Below are 17,342 nucleotides of genomic sequence, written 5' to 3'. Positions count from 1 at the left end.
CAAATCCACGTGCTTTTTGACAGCTGTCATCCACCATCTTTAATCTATAGAGCACAGTGGTGCCCTCTTTAGCTACTTACCTTTGAAATGTGGTGGCGGATAATTTGAAAAATGCTTTTTGATAGCAGTCATCTTTGAGCACCGTGCTACCCTCTTTTGTGGTGGCAGGCAATTCCACGTGACAGCAGCCATCTTTAATCATGAGAGCACCGTGCTGCCCTCTATGTGGTGGCGGCAAATTCTACATGCTCTTGTTTGGAAACAAACTCACGTGCTTTTTTCTGACAGCTGTCATCCGCCATCTTGCATCACAAACCTCAGTGCTGCGCTCTTTAGCTAGATACCTTTGAAATGTGGTGGCGGCAATTTGAAAAAATCTATGTGCTCTTGTTTAGTAAACAAAGCCACGTGCTTTTTATGACAGCTATCATCCACCATCTTTAATCAATAGAGCACGGTGCTGCTATCATGCAGGCAATTTCATCACCTGTCATCCGCCATCTTTTAATGAACAGAGCACCGTGCTGCTCTCTGTAGTAGCGGGCAATTTGAAAAGTTCTGTTAGCTGTCATCCGCCATCTTTGAGCACCGTGCTGCCATCTATGTGGTGGCGGCAAATTCTACGTGCTACGCGCAGCTGTCATCCACCATCTTACATCGCAAACCTCAATGCTACACTCTATGTGGTGGCGGATAATTTAAAAAGAAAAATTCTACATCAGTCCTCTCTCGACGCTAATTGCACAAGATGGTGACTATACATGACTCCTTAAAGGTGCTTATGCAAGATGATCGCTATACATAGACGCCCTTGGGATGCTTGCGCAAGATGGCGGTTATACAAGGCTCCTTATGAGGGATGCTTGCGCGAGATGGTGGTTGCTCTTATGAGGCGGCTTAAGGATCCATGACTAGAGACGCCCTAAGGATGCTTGCGCAAGATGGCGGATGCAAGATGGCGGCTATACATAGCTCCTTATGAGACAGCCAGTACTCGATACAACATGTGATCAGAACATTGATTGATGTGTTCAGAACACTGTACTCGATACAACATGTGATTAAAACATTGTGTGGTGTGTTCAGAACACTACATAAGTAGAATCGAACGCTGTATTAGGGGATACCTTTGTTTAGATTGAAACATAACAAGACTAGAATTGAACACTGCACATTGATTGATTGATGTGTTCAGAACACAAAATAAGTAGAATCGAACACTGTACTCGATGTCGTTAACTTCAACATGTGATTAAAACATTGTCTGGTGTGTTCAGAACACTACATAAGTAGAATCGAACGCTGTACAACATGTTAGGGGATACCTTTGTTTAGATTGAAACATAACAAGACTAGAATTGAACACTGCACTCGATGTCGTTACATGCGATCAGAACAATGATTGATGTGTTCAGATCACGAAACAAGTAGAACCGAACACTGTACAACATGTTAGGGGATACCTTTGTTCTAAGAAGATCAGCTTGAAACATAACAAGACTAGAATTGAACACTGCACTCGATACAACATGTAATCAGAACATTGATTGATGCGTTCAGATCACGAAACAAGTAGAACCGAACACTGTACAACATGTTAAGGGATACCTTTGTTTAGATTGAAACTAACAAGACTAACACTTCAAATGATTTGCTTAGTACGAAAATAAAAAAATATATACCGCGTAGCTAACTCGTTCATCACACTGCTAAGACGCTTAGTAATTGTGAATACACTCATACGAAAATCAAGAAAGCACACTGCGTAGCCAACTCGCTCGGCTCACTCGCTTAGTATTTGCAACACACACGGATAAGAATGTTCCGAGATACTTACATGTTTTTTAAGGGAGGGTGAAAGATCATAAATTATATGTACACATGTTGTCTCCTCCAAGTTGTAAGATGAAATAGACGCAGTACTGCGAGTTTCCGCTCTAGCTGGCGAACGGAAGTAGCATGATATCTCAGCAAAAAATAAAAATACGCGTGAGCTTGCAAGTCAGACACAATGATGGATACCGCGATTCAAATCCTGGTAACTTATGCCGTCGGCAAGGGTATCCGGCGAGCATCTAGCTGTAAATCCTCGATTCTCGACAGATTCTTAATCCCAGTTCTTTGACGTCAGGAAGGGCAACCGGTTGAAAACAATTATCGAACACGCATCGCGAAGGCAAGAGTGTGCAGCGATATGCTTGTTTAGACTTGCAGATTACGAAAAGAAACATAACAAGACTTGAGTCTTAAAACAAATTCTTGCGATTTAAAATCTTAGTCAGGAAGGGCATCCAGCAGTAAAACAATAGTTCGTGATTTAAAATCTAGCAGTAAAACCCCCGATTCTCGACAGATTCTTAATCCGAGTTCTTTGACGTCAGGAAGGGCAACTAGTTGAAAACAATTATCGAACACGCATCGCGAAGGCAAGAGTGTGCAGCGATATGCTTGTTTAGACTTGCAGATTACGAAAAGAAACATAACAAGACTTGAGTCTTAAAACAAATTCTTGCGATTTAAAATCTTAGTCAGGAAGGGCATCCAGCAGTAAAACAATAGTTCGTGATTTAAAATCTAGCAGTAAAACCCCCGATTCTCGACAGATTCTTAATCCGAGTTCTTTGACGTCAGGAAGGGCAACCGGTTGAAAACAATTATCGAACACGCATCGCGAAGGTAAGAGTGTGCAGCGATATGCTTGTTTAGACTTGCAGATTACGAAAAGAAACATAACAAGACTTGAGTCTTAAAACAAATTCTTGCGATTTAAAATCTTAGTCAGGAAGGGCATCCAGCAGTAAAACAATAGTTCGTGATTTAAAATCTAGCAGTAAAACCCCCGATTCTCGACAGATTCTTAATCCGAGTTCTTTGACGTCAGGAAGGGCAACTAGTTGAAAACAATTATCGAACACGCATCGCGAAGGCAAGAGTGTGCAGCGATATGCTTGTTTAGACTTGCAGATTACGAAAAGAAACATAACAAGACTTGAGTCTTAAAACAAATTCTTGCGATTTAAAATCTTAGTCAGGAAGGGCATCCAGCAGTAAAACAATAGTTCGTGATTTAAAATCTAGCAGTAAAACCCCCGATTCTCGACAGATTCTTAATCCGAGTTCTTTGACGTCAGGAAGGGCAACCGGTTGAAAACAATTATCGAACACGCATCGCGAAGGCAAGAGTGTGCAGCGATATGCTTGTTTAGACTTGCAGATTACGAAAAGAAACATAACAAGACTTGAGTCTTAAGACAAATTCTTGCGATTTAAAATCTTAGTCAGGAAGGGCATCCAGCAGTAAAACAATAGTTCGTGATTTAAAATCTAGCAGTAAAACCCCCGATTCTCGACAGATCCTTAATCCGAGTTCTTTGACGTCAGGAAGGGCAACCGGTTGAAAACAATTATCGAACACGCATCGCGAAGGCAAGAGTGTGCAGCGATATGCTTGTTTAGACTTGCAGATTACGAAAAGAAACATAACAAGACTTGAGTCTTAAAACAAATTCTTGCGATTTAAAATCTTAGTCAGGAAGGGCATCCGGTACAAGACTTGAGTCTTAAAACAAATTCTTGCGATTTAAAATCTTAGTCAGGAAGGGCATCCCGCAGTAAAACAATAGTTCGTGATTTAAAATCTAGCAGTAAAACCCCCGATTCTCGACAGATTCTTAATCCGAGTTCTTTGACGTCAGGAAGGGCAACTAGTTGAAAACAATTATCGAACACGCATCGCGAAGGCAAGAGTGTGCAGCGATATGCTTGTTTAGACTTGCAGATTACGAAAAGAAACATAACAAGACTTGAGTCTTAAAACAAATTCTTGCGATTTAAAATCTTAGTCAGGAAGGGCATCCGGCAGTAAAACAATAGTTCGTGATTTAAAATCTAGCAGTAAAACCCCCGATTCTCGACAGATTCTTAATCCGAGTTCTTTGACGTCAGGAAGGGCAACCGGTTGAAAACAATTATCGAACACGCATCGCGAAGGCAAGAGTGTGCAAAGGACAACTCAACAAATTCTTGCGATTTAAACACATTTTTATTCCCACGAGAATCGAACCCGAGACTACCGGGTGAGAGGCATGCATACTGTAGGCTATAGGTTTGTTCTACTGTCCATGAAGTCGTATCAGCGCAGAGCGAGCAGCGGAATGCGTGTGTTAGCTGAAATTGTACACGTATCTTCCGGCTCGGCCTTGAACGAGGACACTGATAAGCGGCTTGTAACTCGCGAACGTCTTCTTAGCTGAGTACCATTCAAGCTCTTAAAACACAGTACTAATTAAGGTTGTAAAATATTCTGAAATAGTCCTCCTCTGTAGTGTAGTAGTTAGCTGCTACCCTCGGAGGTCCGAGTTCGATTCCCGGCTCTGCCACGGAATGTGTAGCATTTAGCCTATGTAAGTTCCTAACGTAAAATATCATGATTGTACGGAGAGGTTAAAACACACACAGTGCCTACTCCTATCGAAAGAACCTGCACGGTACCGGCATGTAGGCTTCTCCTGGTGAAGGAGCATGCACATGGTTTAACGCCTCCTATCAACAGCCCTTACTTAATGCTGGCTTTTTTGCACACCCCGCCTCACACCATAGTTTTACGACCGGCTGCCCTTCCTGACTAGGATTATAAATCGCAAGAATTTGTTGAGTTGCCCTTTCTGACGCAAAACTGGCAGTATCTAACCTCTTACACGGAATGTGTAGCATTTAGCCTATGTAAGTTCCTAACGTAAAATATCATGATTGTACGGAGAGGTTAAAACACACACAGTGCCTACTCCTATCGAAAGAACCTGCACGGTACCGGCATGTAGGCTTCTCCTGGTGAAGGAGCATGCACATGGTTTAACGCCTCCTATCAACAGCCCTTACTTAATGCTGGCTTTTTTGCACACCCCGCCTCACACTATAGTTTTACGACCGGCTGCCCTTCCTGACTAGGATTTTAAATCGCAAGAATTTGTTGAGTTGCCCTTCCTGACGCAAAACTGGCAGTATCTAACCTCTTACACGGAATGTGTAGCATTTAGCCTATGTAAGTTCCTAACGTAAAATATCATGATTGTACGGAGAGGTTAAAACACACACAGTGCCTACTCCTATCGAAAGAACCTGCACGGTACCGGCATGTAGGCTTCTCCTGGTGAAGGAGCATGCACATGGTTTAACGCCTCCTATCAACAGCCCTTACTTAATGCTGGCTTTTTTGCACACCCCGCCTCACACCATAGTTTTACGACCGGCTGCCCTTCCTGACTAGGATTTTAAATCGCAAGAATTTGTTTTGCCTTCGCGATGCGTGTTCGATAATTGTTTTCAACCGGTTGCCCTTCCTGACGTCAAAGAACTCGGATTAAGAATCTGTCGAGAATCGGGGGTTTTACTGCTAGATTTTAAATCACGAACTATTGTTTTACTGCCGGATGCCCTTCCTGACTAAGATTTTAAATCGCAAGAATTTGTTTTAAGACTCAAGTCTTGTTATGTTTCTTTTCGTAATCTGCAAGTCTAAACAAGCATATCGCTGCACACTCTTGCCTTCGCGATGCGTGTTCGATAATTGTTTTCAACTAGTTGCCCTTCCTGACGTCAAAGAACTCGGATTAAGAATCTGTCGAGAATCGGGGGTTTTACTGCTAGATTTTAAATCACGAACTATTGTTTTACTGCCGGATGCCCTTCCTGACTAAGATTTTAAATCGCAAGAATTTGTTTTAAGACTCAAGTCTTGTTATGTTTCTTTTCGTAATCTGCAAGTCTAAACAAGCATATCGCTGCACACTCTTGCCTTCGCGATGCGTGTTCGATAATTGTTTTCAACTAGTTGCCCTTCCTGACGTCAAAGAACTCGGATTAAGAATCTGTCGAGAATCGGGGGTTTTACTGCTAGATTTTAAATCACGAACTATTGTTTTACTGCTGGATGCCCTTCCTGACTAAGATTTTAAATCGCAAGAATTTGTTTTAAGACTCAAGTCTTGTTATGTTTCTTTTCGTAATCTGCAAGTCTAAACAAGCATATCGCTGCACACTCTTGCCTTCGCGATGCGTGTTCGATAATTGTTTTCAACTAGTTGCCCTTCCTGACGTCAAAGAACTGGGATTAAGAATCAGTCGAGAATCGAGGATTTACAGCTAGATGCTCGCCGGATACCCTTCCCGACGGCATAAGTTACCAGGATTTGAATCGCGGTATCCATCATTGTGTCTGACTTGCAAGCTCACGCGTATTTTTATTTTTTGCTGAGATATCATGCTACTTCCGTTCGCCAGCTAGAGCGGAAACTCGCAGTACTGCGTCTATTTCATCTTACAACTTGGAGGAGACAACATGTGTACATATAATTTATGATCTTTCACCCTCCCTTAAAAAACATGTAAGTATCTCGGAACATTCTTATCCGTGTGTGTTGCAAATACTAAGCGAGTGAGCCGAGCGAGTTGGCTACGCAGTGTGCTTTCTTGATTTTCGTATGAGTGTATTCACAATTACTAAGCGTCTTAGCAGTGTGATGAACGAATTAGCTACGCGGTATATATTTTTTTATTTTCGTACTAAGCAAATCATTTGAAGTGTTAGTCTTGTTAGTTTCAATCTAAACAAAGGTATCCCTTAACATGTTGTACAGTGTTCGGTTCTACTTGTTTCGTGATCTGAACGCATCAATCAATGTTCTGATTACATGTTGTATCGAGTGCAGTGTTCAATTCTAGTCTTGTTATGTTTCAAGCTGATCTTCTTAGAACAAAGGTATCCCCTAACATGTTGTACAGTGTTCGGTTCTACTTGTTTCGTGATCTGAACACATCAATCATTGTTCTGATCGCATGTAACGACATCGAGTGCAGTGTTCAATTCTAGTCTTGTTATGTTTCAATCTAAACAAAGGTATCCCCTAACATGTTGTACAGCGTTCGATTCTACTTATGTAGTGTTCTGAACACACCAGACAATGTTTTAATCACATGTTGAAGTTAACAACATCGAGTACAGTGTTCGATTCTACTTATTTTGTGTTCTGAACACATCAATCAATCAATGTGCAGTGTTCAATTCTAGTCTTGTTATGTTTCAATCTAAACAAAGGTATCCCCTAATACAGCGTTCGATTCTACTTATGTAGTGTTCTGAACACACCACACAATGTTTTAATCACATGTTGTATCGAGTACAGTGTTCTGAACACATCAATCAATGTTCTGATCACATGTTGTATCGAGTACTGGCTGTCTCATAAGGAGCTATGTATAGCCGCCATCTTGCATCCGCCATCTTGCGCAAGCATCCTTAGGGCGTCTCTAGTCATGGATCCTTAAGCCGCCTCATAAGAGCAACCACCATCTCGCGCAAGCATCCCTCATAAGGAGCCTTGTATAACCGCCATCTTGCGCAAGCATCCCAAGGGCGTCTATGTATAGCGATCATCTTGCATAAGCACCTTTAAGGAGTCATGTATAGTCACCATCTTGTGCAATTAGCGTCGAGAGAGGACTGATGTAGAATTTTTCTTTTTAAATTATCCGCCACCACATAGAGTGTAGCACTGAGGTTTGCGATGTAAGATGGTGGATGACAGCTGCGCGTAGCACGTAGAATTTGCCGCCACCACATAGATGGCAGCACGGTGCTCAAAGATGGCGGATGACAGCTAACAGAACTTTTCAAATTGCCCGCTACTACAGAGAGCAGCACGGTGCTCTGTTCATTAAAAGATGGCGGATGACAGGTGATGAAATTGCCTGCATGATAGCAGCACCGTGCTCTATTGATTAAAGATGGTGGATGATAGCTGTCATAAAAAGCACGTGGCTTTGTTTACTAAACAAGAGCACATAGATTTTTTCAAATTGCCGCCACCACATTTCAAAGGTATCTAGCTAAAGAGCGCAGCACTGAGGTTTGTGATGCAAGATGGCGGATGACAGCTGTCAGAAAAAAGCACGTGAGTTTGTTTCCAAACAAGAGCATGTAGAATTTGCCGCCACCACATAGAGGGCAGCACGGTGCTCTCATGATTAAAGATGGCTGCTGTCACGTGGAATTGCCTGCCACCACAAAAGAGGGTAGCACGGTGCTCAAAGATGACTGCTATCAAAAAGCATTTTTCAAATTATCCGCCACCACATTTCAAAGGTAAGTAGCTAAAGAGGGCACCACTGTGCTCTATAGATTAAAGATGGTGGATGACAGCTGTCAAAAAGCACGTGGATTTGTTTATCTCGCGCTAGTAAGGTTAAGTTGGTAGCACTAAGGTTTAAGCCCGTTAAGATGGCAGCACTGCGGATGACAGCTGTGACGAATTTACATCTACTACGATAAAGAGGGCAGCACTGTGCTCTATAGATTAAAGATGGCGGATGACAGCTGACAAAAAAGCACGTGAGTTTGTTTACTAAACAAGAGCACGTGGAATTTGTCGCCACCACATTTCAAAGGTAAGTAGCTAAAGAGGGCAGCACTGTGCTCTATAGATTAAAGATGGCAGATGGTAGCTGTCGAAAAAGCACGTGAGTTTGTTTCCAAACAAGAGCACGTGGAATTTTTCAATTTGCCGCCACCACACAGAGGGTAGCACTGTTCTCTCTAGATTAAAGATGGCTGCTTGTCGAAAAACATTTTTCAAATTATCCGCCACCACATTTCAAAGGTAAGTAGCTAAAGAGGGCAGCACTGTGCTCAAAGATGGCGGATGACAGCTGTCAAAAAGCACGTGGATTTGTTTATCTCGAGCTAGTGAGGTTAAGTTGGTAGCACTAAGGTTTAGGTCTGTCAAGATGGCAGCACTGCCGATGATAGGTGATGAAAGAGGGCAGCACGGTGCTCTGTAGTTTAAAGATGGCGGATGACAGCTGTCAAAAAAGCACGTGGCTGTCAAAAGCACGTGGCTTTGTTTACCACACGCTAGTTAGGTTAAGTTGGTACTACTGAGGTTTAGGCCCGTCAAGATGGCAGTACTGAGGTTAGCGATGCGTTGTTGTCGATGACAGCTGTCAAAAAGCACGTGGCTTTGTTTACAAATCTGTCAAAAAGCACGTGGCTGTCAAAAAGCACGTGGATTTTTTTATCTCGCACTAGTTAGGTTAAGTTGGCACTACTGAGGTTTAGGCCCGTCAAGATGGCAGTACTGAGGTTAGCGATGCGTTGTTGTCTGTCAAAAAGCACGTGGCTGTCAAAAAACACGTGGCTTTGTTTACTTCACGCTAGTTAGGTTAAGTTGGAACTAGTGAGGTTTAGGCCCGTCAAGATGGCAGCAGTGAGATTAGCGATGCGTTGTTGTCGATGACAGCTGTCAAAAAGCACGTGGCTTTGTTTACAAATTCAAATCTCGCGCCAAAATTCAAATTTCCCGCCAAAATTCAAATTTCCCGCGGGCGGCGGAGGAGGCGGCGGGAGGAGGAGGAGGCGCCCGAACTCTCCCATTATACTACTCCCTACCTTAGTAAGTTACGAAAATTAGCACATATAGATAAAAAAAACAGTATGATGATGAGGTTAAAAATGTTCCTTCATATTAAGTTAAAAAACACTCAATAAGTCGATATTCGAATTCGTAATAGAGTACGTGTTCATGAGTGATCATGAGAGATGATCTTTTCTTCAAAATACTGGAAATGTTGCTATTGTTTTTCATATCAAATCTAAATAACTTCTCATGGTTGAATGGTTTTCGATACCGTACTGCCGTGCATTTTATTTCTAATTTCTAATTTATTTATTTCTTTCTTTCTCTCTTTCTTATTACATACTCAATTTTTCTGTGATTTTACATGCAATTCCTAAAGGGGTCCGACTTTGGCAACATTCTTTTCACTGGTCATTATTGACAAATTTGAAGAAATGTCTCAAACAGAAAATATATTCAGTCGTAAGTTAAATTAAATCTTAAAAATCATTAGAAAAGATGTCAAAGAACAAATTTAGTTCATATGAAAATTAGAATTATCTTGAAACAAGAATACCTATGCAAATAAAATGCGGGGTGTCCACGATTAAACTGACGGTATTCAGCGCAACACATCACGGAGTGTAATGATCGTAGTAGTCTGACATTTCGTAGTTATGGCAAATGCTAAGTAATGCGCTCGCGAATCACAGCACAAAATGATTAGTTCTAAGTCTTACCACCAAGCGAAAATAAGGCGCTGCAAGCAGGAGGAACGTGCAATTGTCCGTAACTCTGACGTCAGAATGTTCTTCCGGCGGAAATGGGTTTTGTGAGTTCCTTGACTGTTGCAGCAACAACCCATGCAATGCAATGCAATGCAATGCAATCAATCAATCAATCAATCAATCAATCAATCAATCAATCAATCACTACTGATCTGCATGCAGGGTGGCAGATTCCCTATCTGTTGTTTTCCTAGCCTTTCCTTAGATGATTGCAAAGAAATTGGAAATTTATTGAACATCTCCCTTGGTTAGTTATTCCAATCCCTAACTCCCCTTCCTATAAACGAATTCTTGCCTCAATTTGTCATCTTGAATTCCAGCTTTATCTTCATATTGTGATCTTTCTCACATTTTGCTTACGTGACTGTTTGGTGTGGTTTTACAAGCTCCTTCATTCTTGGTCCGTTTTTCTTTAAGGGGATGACCTCTCGTGGGCCTGTTAGGTGTACAGTGACATCTGCACCTTATATGAACCTCATTCCAGCCTTGCAGGAACGCAACTGTGACGAACCGTTATTTTCATGCAAGAGACGAGGAAAAAACATATGTCACTCGCCAGGTGAAAGATTTGCTGCGAGAAACTTTCAGTAACGACCGCGTCATCTCTGGACGTTTTCCATGTGCATAGCCTTCAATATCCACGTGACTTCTGGTCGTGGAGATATTTGAAGGATCGTGCCTATCAAGAGCATATCCGTTCTTTACCTGACCTAACATGTCGCTCTGATAAGCTGCGGACAACTGTCAACCATGCCGTGTTACGGATGCAGCGTGTTGCTGAGTTGGGAGGCCATATTGAACAGTGTTTGTAACCAAACTAAACCGCATGGTGCAACAGCCCCGAAGGCCTGCACATTATGAGGTGTCGTGTGGTCAACACAACGAATCCCCTCGGCAATTACTCTTCGCTTTCTACACCTCATTCCATTTTCAGAAAACAGCATTGCTCTTATGGACCTACAAAGAGTGAACCAACCCCCTCTTAGACACCCGTGATTACTCGTGATTAAGGAATATATTATTGCAGTATAAAAGAAAGAAAATGGATGGAACATGTTTTTGCCCGTGAGTTATTGAAATAACTAGTTAACATTCTCTATTTAATAAATACATTCACAGGGAGGAAGCACAATGGCGGGAACAGCCATCGGTTTGTTGCCTTCCTTCTGAGTTGCTCTGGTACATGCAATCCGTTACGCTGTGAATCGCCGAGAGAGAGAGAGAGATGGTGATGGTGGTGATTATTGTTTTAAGAGGAAGTACAACTAGGCAACCATCCTCTATATAACACTAATCAGAGGGAAAAAGAGAAGGGATCCGACACTTCGAAAAATGAAGATATCGGTCAAAGAAAGACAAGGGCCACGAAGGGCGTGAAAACGAAAGACTCCCTAGCCCTCGCAAACCTAATAGCGTCGGGGTCGGAAAAGAACAAGAGTTGACCAAGGGAGGTCGGATAGGATAGATGAAAGTGAGGAGCCTGGCACAAGTAAGTGGAAGCAATGCCAGGACTAAGCTAAGGGCCCCGTGGTCGCCAATCCACGCTCCAAAGTTCAGAGCCCCTGAGGCCCCTTTTAGTCGCCTCTTACGACAGGCAGGGGATACCGTGGGTGTTATTCTACCGCCCCCACCCACAGGGGGAAGAGAGAGAGTGCGTGCGTGCGTGTGTGTGTGTGTGTGTGTGTGTGTGTGTGTGTGTGTGTTTTCTGATATTCTTGTACTGTACAGCAGTTGTTACTGAAGATTTTGATGCTGTGGTGTACAGCGATACATCACGACATGACTTGTACTTATACGGAAATTCGCTTTGATGTTTTTCTGTGCTTGGTTTTGTTATTTAGCTTTTGTTTCATAAGCGACTTTTGTTTTTGCCACATTTTTACCACGTTTTCACAAGCGCATTTAATTGTTGCCATTCTTTTCGTGGGGCGATATGAAAGCACAGTAGTATCCGACGTTGTCTGGGCAAATTTATTAAATGCAATTAACTTCATCTCCCACCCTGAGCCTTGAACTTCAATACTGAGGTTTTGTATGTACAGTAGTTACCCATGTTGCTGTAAAAACATAAATAAGCCGCTCCCGCCCCTATACAACCCGTGTTCCTTAGATTTTTTAAACAAATTGCGGCTTAGTTTCTTAATTCATTTACTTTGAACTTAAGTACTGAGTTTCACTAAAGAAAATGGGTTGGGATATAGTACCATATCTGAAATACTTATTTGATTATTGTTTGCATGAAGGAACTTTACCAAATGAATGGAGAGTTGCTATAGTTGCCCCTGTATATAAAGGAAAGGGTGATAGACATAAAGCTGAAAATTACAGGCCAGTAAGTTTGACATGCGTTGTTTGTAATCTATGGGAAAACATTCTTACTGATTACATAAGACATGTTTGCAGCTCGGTTTTAGCAAAGGTTATTCCACTGAAGCCCAACTTGTAGGATTCCAGCAACATATAGCAGATATACTGGATTGTGGAGGTCAATTGGACTGTATCGCGATTGACCTGTCTAAAGCATTTGATAGGATAGATCATGGGAGACTACTGGCAAAAATGAGTGCAATTGGACTTGACAAAAGAGTGACTGAATGGGTGGCTCTGTTTCTAGAAAATAGAACTCAGAGAATTAGAGTAGGTGAAGCTCTATCTGACCCTGTAATAATTAAGAGGGGAATTCCTCAAGGCAGTATTATTGGACCTTTATGTTTTCTTATATATTATATCAATGATATGCGTAAAGAAGTGGAATCAGAGATAAGGTTTTCGCAGATGATGTTATTCTGTACAGAGTAATAAATAAGTTACAAGATTGTGAGCAACTGCAAAATGACCTCGATAATGTTGTGAGATGGACAGGAGGCAATGGTATGATGATAAACGGGGATAAAAGTCAGGTTGTGAGTTTCACAAATAGGAAAAGTCCTCTCAGATTTAATTACTGCGTTGATGGGGTGAAAGTTCCCTTTGGGGATCATTGTAAATACCTAGGTATTAATATAAGGAAAGATCTTCATTGAGGTGATTACATAAATATGATTGTAAATAAAGAGTACAGATCTCTGCACATGGTTATGAGGGTATTTAGGGGTTGTGGTAAGGATGTAAAGGAGAGTGCATATAAGTCTCTGATGAGACCCCAACTAGAGTATGGTTCCAGTGTATGGGACCCTTGCCAGCATTACTTGATTCAGGAACTGGAAAAAAATCTAAAGAAAAGCAGCTCGGTTTGTTCTGGGCGACTTCCGACAAAAGAGTAGCGTTACAAAAATGTTGCAAAATTTGGGCTGGAAGACTTGGGAGAAAGGAGATGAGCTGCTCGACTAAGTGGTATGTTCCGAACTGTCAGTGGAGAGATGGCGTGGGAGGACATCAGTAGACGAATAAGTTTGAGTGGTGTCTTTAAAAGTAGGGATGATGATGATGATGATGCTTGTTGTTTTAAGGGGCCTAATATCGACGGTCATCGGCCCCTTTAAAAGTAGGAAAGATTACAATATTAATATAAAGTTGGAATTCAAGAGGACAAATTGGGGCAAATATTCGTTTACAGGAAGGGGAGTTAGGGACTGGAATAACTTACCAAGGGAGATGCTCAATAAATTTCCAATTTCTTTGAAATCATTAAAAAAAGGCTAGGAAAACAACAAATAGGGAATCTGCCATCTGGGCGACTGCCCTAAATGCAGATCAGTAGTGATTGATTGATATATGCCACGGTTTTCCCGTGATGCTATTGAGCCGAGCGATATCGCAACTCTGTTGTCATAAGAGCAATACTGTTTTCTTAACATGGAATGACCTACAGACCGTGGTTTGTAACCATAAATCCTAATGAAGATGCCAGAAACACCGTTATAACGCGTTTGATTTTTCCTGCCTTTTTTGCGACCCTACCACAGTCTGTAGCGCCACAATTTCCCCTGGTGGCAAGACTTGGAACTAATCATTTTTGCAGCCTAACTCGCGAGCGCATTGCTTAGTTAGCATAACTACGAAATGTCAGACTCGTGCCACCATTACAGACCGTGCTGTGCCGCGTTCCGACTTTGCTCACTTTCCTCTACATGTTCATTGTTCTGTTCTGTGTGTATCGTCAGACGGCGACCCGACGTCTGGGACTGTGCTGCACGAACTGCGGGACCCGAACCACCACGCTCTGGAGACGGAACAACGAAGGCGAGCCCGTGTGCAACGCGTGCGGCCTCTACTTCAAGCTTCACGGGGTGAACAGACCGCTCGCTATGCGCAAGGATGGTATCCAGACCCGCAAAAGGAAACCCAAGAAGACCTCTTCTGGCGGAGGAGCTCACGAAGATGGTCACGGTGAGTACCTCTTGACAATAACTAGTCGACCCGTGTTGCTCCGCAGATAACTCGTCTCGATATCCCTATTTTAAAGGTACTAAACAGACTCACCTCATGAGCCCTAAAAATGACATAAATAAATCATGACAAAACTTTAAAAAATACTTTCAGAAGAGGTTGTGAACTCTCTAAAAGATACATTCACACTTCAAAATCAACCTCTAGAAGTAACTTAGTACCAAAATTAAAATATCTCGGAGTTACTCTTCAAAGAACATAGCATCTAATATTATAATTTAGACTTTCACGGCCTGTGTAACTATTCATGATGTATATTTTGGGTTCATGCCGTGTAATGAACTATATAAACACTCTCAATGCGATTCAAAAAGGAACCTTGCCTTTCTTCATTAGGAGTCAATAGAGAAATGAAACATGACGCATCAAATGTTGTTAGGAGAAAGCAACAAGGAACCTCAGTGAATCATGCCTACCTATTATCAGAACGATTAGGGAATGATGCTTTACTGCTGCCATTCGTTGTCTCTAGCATACGGCTAAAATGGGCACCGTTTTAAGTTCCTTGTTGCTTTTTCTTAGCAACATTTGATGCGTCATGTTTCATTTCTCTATTGACTCCTGATGAAGAAAGGCGAGGTTCCTTTTGAAACGCGTTGAGAGTGTTTATATAGTTCATTACACGGCAAAAACCCAAAATATACATCATGAATAACATAGCATATTTTAATAATCATATCAAAGAAAGAACAGCATCAGCAATAAAAGCAATTTACAACATTCAACAACCACAAAACGTTTCAACAAAAAACAGTAAAGATACTATTTAAAACAGCTACAGCACCATTAGCAACTTATAGGATCCATATAATCTGCCGTAAACTTAAAATTAACGACCTGATAACGCTAAAGAAAGTTAAAACTTGTTATATGAAACGAATCCTGGGTATCGGGAAGACAGCACCATCAAGACTGACCTATGTCTTACTTTTTAAAAAAATCTTCTTAGAAGACATCAAACACTAAGGCCTACGAGAACACATTCGAAATTCTCATAGAAAAACTCAGGTATATCTGGAAGGACTTTTATTCAACAGACGCCATAACGACGGATGATTGCAAACAAGCAAATTACGAGCTTCGACACGTAATAATAAGGTAGGCAACAGATGGTTTTCAGCACAAGTTCTGCCAAAATAAGAGATTTCATAACCCGCATGAAAACTGTGTGTGTGAATTGTGCAATGAAGATATCATGCAAATATCTGCAGTAAAAGACAAATATCAATAACAAAACTAAGACTGAAGTAATGCCTGTTGTAATCATATTGTTTTGCCTGCCCTTTCACTAGTTTTATTAACACTTAAACACCGGTACATAATAATTGATTCATTCGTAATATAACTTAGTTTATAACACTTCTTTCCATATAATATTCACCGTGCTTCGATCATTCGAGCGTATCTGGATCTTAACATTTTCAAACGATCTTGACCGAGATAGGCCTAATGCAACATACAGTACGTTTGACCGTGACAATACTGGTGCGGGTAAGTAGACACGCACTTTATCAAGAGTTTGTCCCTGCGCTTTATTACTGGTCAGTCCGGCTCCATGGCTAAATGGTTAGCGTGGTGGCCTTTGGTCACAGGGGTCCTGGGTTCGATTCCCGGCAGGGTCGGGAATTTTAACCATCATTGGTTAATTTCTCTGGCACGGGGGCTGGGTGTATGTGTCGTCTTCATCATCATTTTATCCTCATCACGACGCGCAGGTCGCCTAAGGACGTCAAATCTAAAGACCTGCACCTGGCGAGCCGAACATGTCCTCGGATACTCCCGGCACTAAAAGCCATACGCCATTTCATTACTGGTCATACAGAAGGCTAGTCGACTTGATACCTGTGCGTACGTCGACTGTTTTCTCTTGGCAACATGTAAGTTATTAGGAACGTCCTGCCATCTGTTGAGTATTTAAAAGCTGGGGAAGGTCAGAGATTCAAAGAGTATGTAGCACAGCATAGTATTATTCCATGATCGGAGGAAGTGTATACTCTCTGGCTTGACAGGTGGTAATCAAACATGGCTGCATGAAGTGACATTACTAAGGATGAAAATCATACACCGTATATTATCAGAATTTAAATGAAATTGTTAGTCGCTTAGCAACCCGCTAGGTACAGAATGTATTGCGGGCTAGGGTAAGCCTTCCTCTGCAGTTACTGGAGTGATCATTTAGTGATTTGATTTTAGAATGACTCCAGTATGACTGAACTTAGATACCTGTGAATGTGTTCAGGGTAGTGGGTTCGAACCCCACTGTCGTCAGCCCTGAGGATGGTTTTCCGTGGTTTCACATTTTCCAGGCAAATGCTAGGGCTGTACCGCAATTTAGGCCACGGCTGCTTCCTTCCCACTCCTAGCCCTTTCTTGCCCATCATCGCCAGAAGACTTATCTGTGTCGGTGCAACGTAAAGCAACTTATAAAAAGTTTGGATCATCTACCGACTACGTTTAGCTAATGTTTTTCTGTTTCCTGTGTCTTCCGCTCCCAAATTTTCACGATTTGACTTTTGACTCCCAATGTCGTTTGTCAGGTTCTGTTCCTGTTTCTAGGGTTTCTGGAACTCTGTTGACCATCTTTCTGGATGCGTTTCTGTCCAGTGTTTAAATGGGCCTTTATTTACTTCATTCATCCAGGTTGTGGCACTCTTGCATTTTAACACAAGTTAGATATGTTTGGGGGTTGTAGTTCTTCTATATGGAATTCACTTATCCCGCGGGAAAATTAGATAAGCATTTTGTTTAATTTTTGCAGTAACCTACGAAAGTCAAA

The 17,342-nt window shown here is 41.8% G+C and overlaps 1 protein-coding gene and 1 long non-coding RNA gene across 2 annotated transcripts in view; one reads left to right on the top strand and one right to left on the bottom strand.

The window, feature by feature from the left end:
• The window catches only part of LOC137503016 (uncharacterized), a 129,636-nt gene that overhangs the window by 66,548 nt on the left and 45,746 nt on the right, over window positions 1-17,342 (bottom strand). The window lies entirely within an intron of this gene.
• LOC136885659 (GATA-binding factor A-like) overlaps window positions 1-17,342 on the top strand; it is a 35,475-nt gene that overhangs the window by 13,523 nt on the left and 4,610 nt on the right. Inside the window, exon 4 of the mRNA XM_067158353.2 lies at window positions 14,281-14,506. Within this exon, the coding sequence (XP_067014454.2) occupies window positions 14,281-14,506 (226 nt within the window). The remainder of the gene's footprint in view (window positions 1-14,280; window positions 14,507-17,342) is intronic.

The sequence above is a fragment of the Anabrus simplex genome, chromosome 14 (assembly GCF_040414725.1).
Source record: "Anabrus simplex isolate iqAnaSimp1 chromosome 14, ASM4041472v1, whole genome shotgun sequence".
NCBI lineage: Eukaryota > Metazoa > Arthropoda > Insecta > Orthoptera > Tettigoniidae > Anabrus > Anabrus simplex.
Note: the sequence above shows the minus strand (reverse complement) of the source record. Positions and strands in the feature narration are given on the sequence as shown.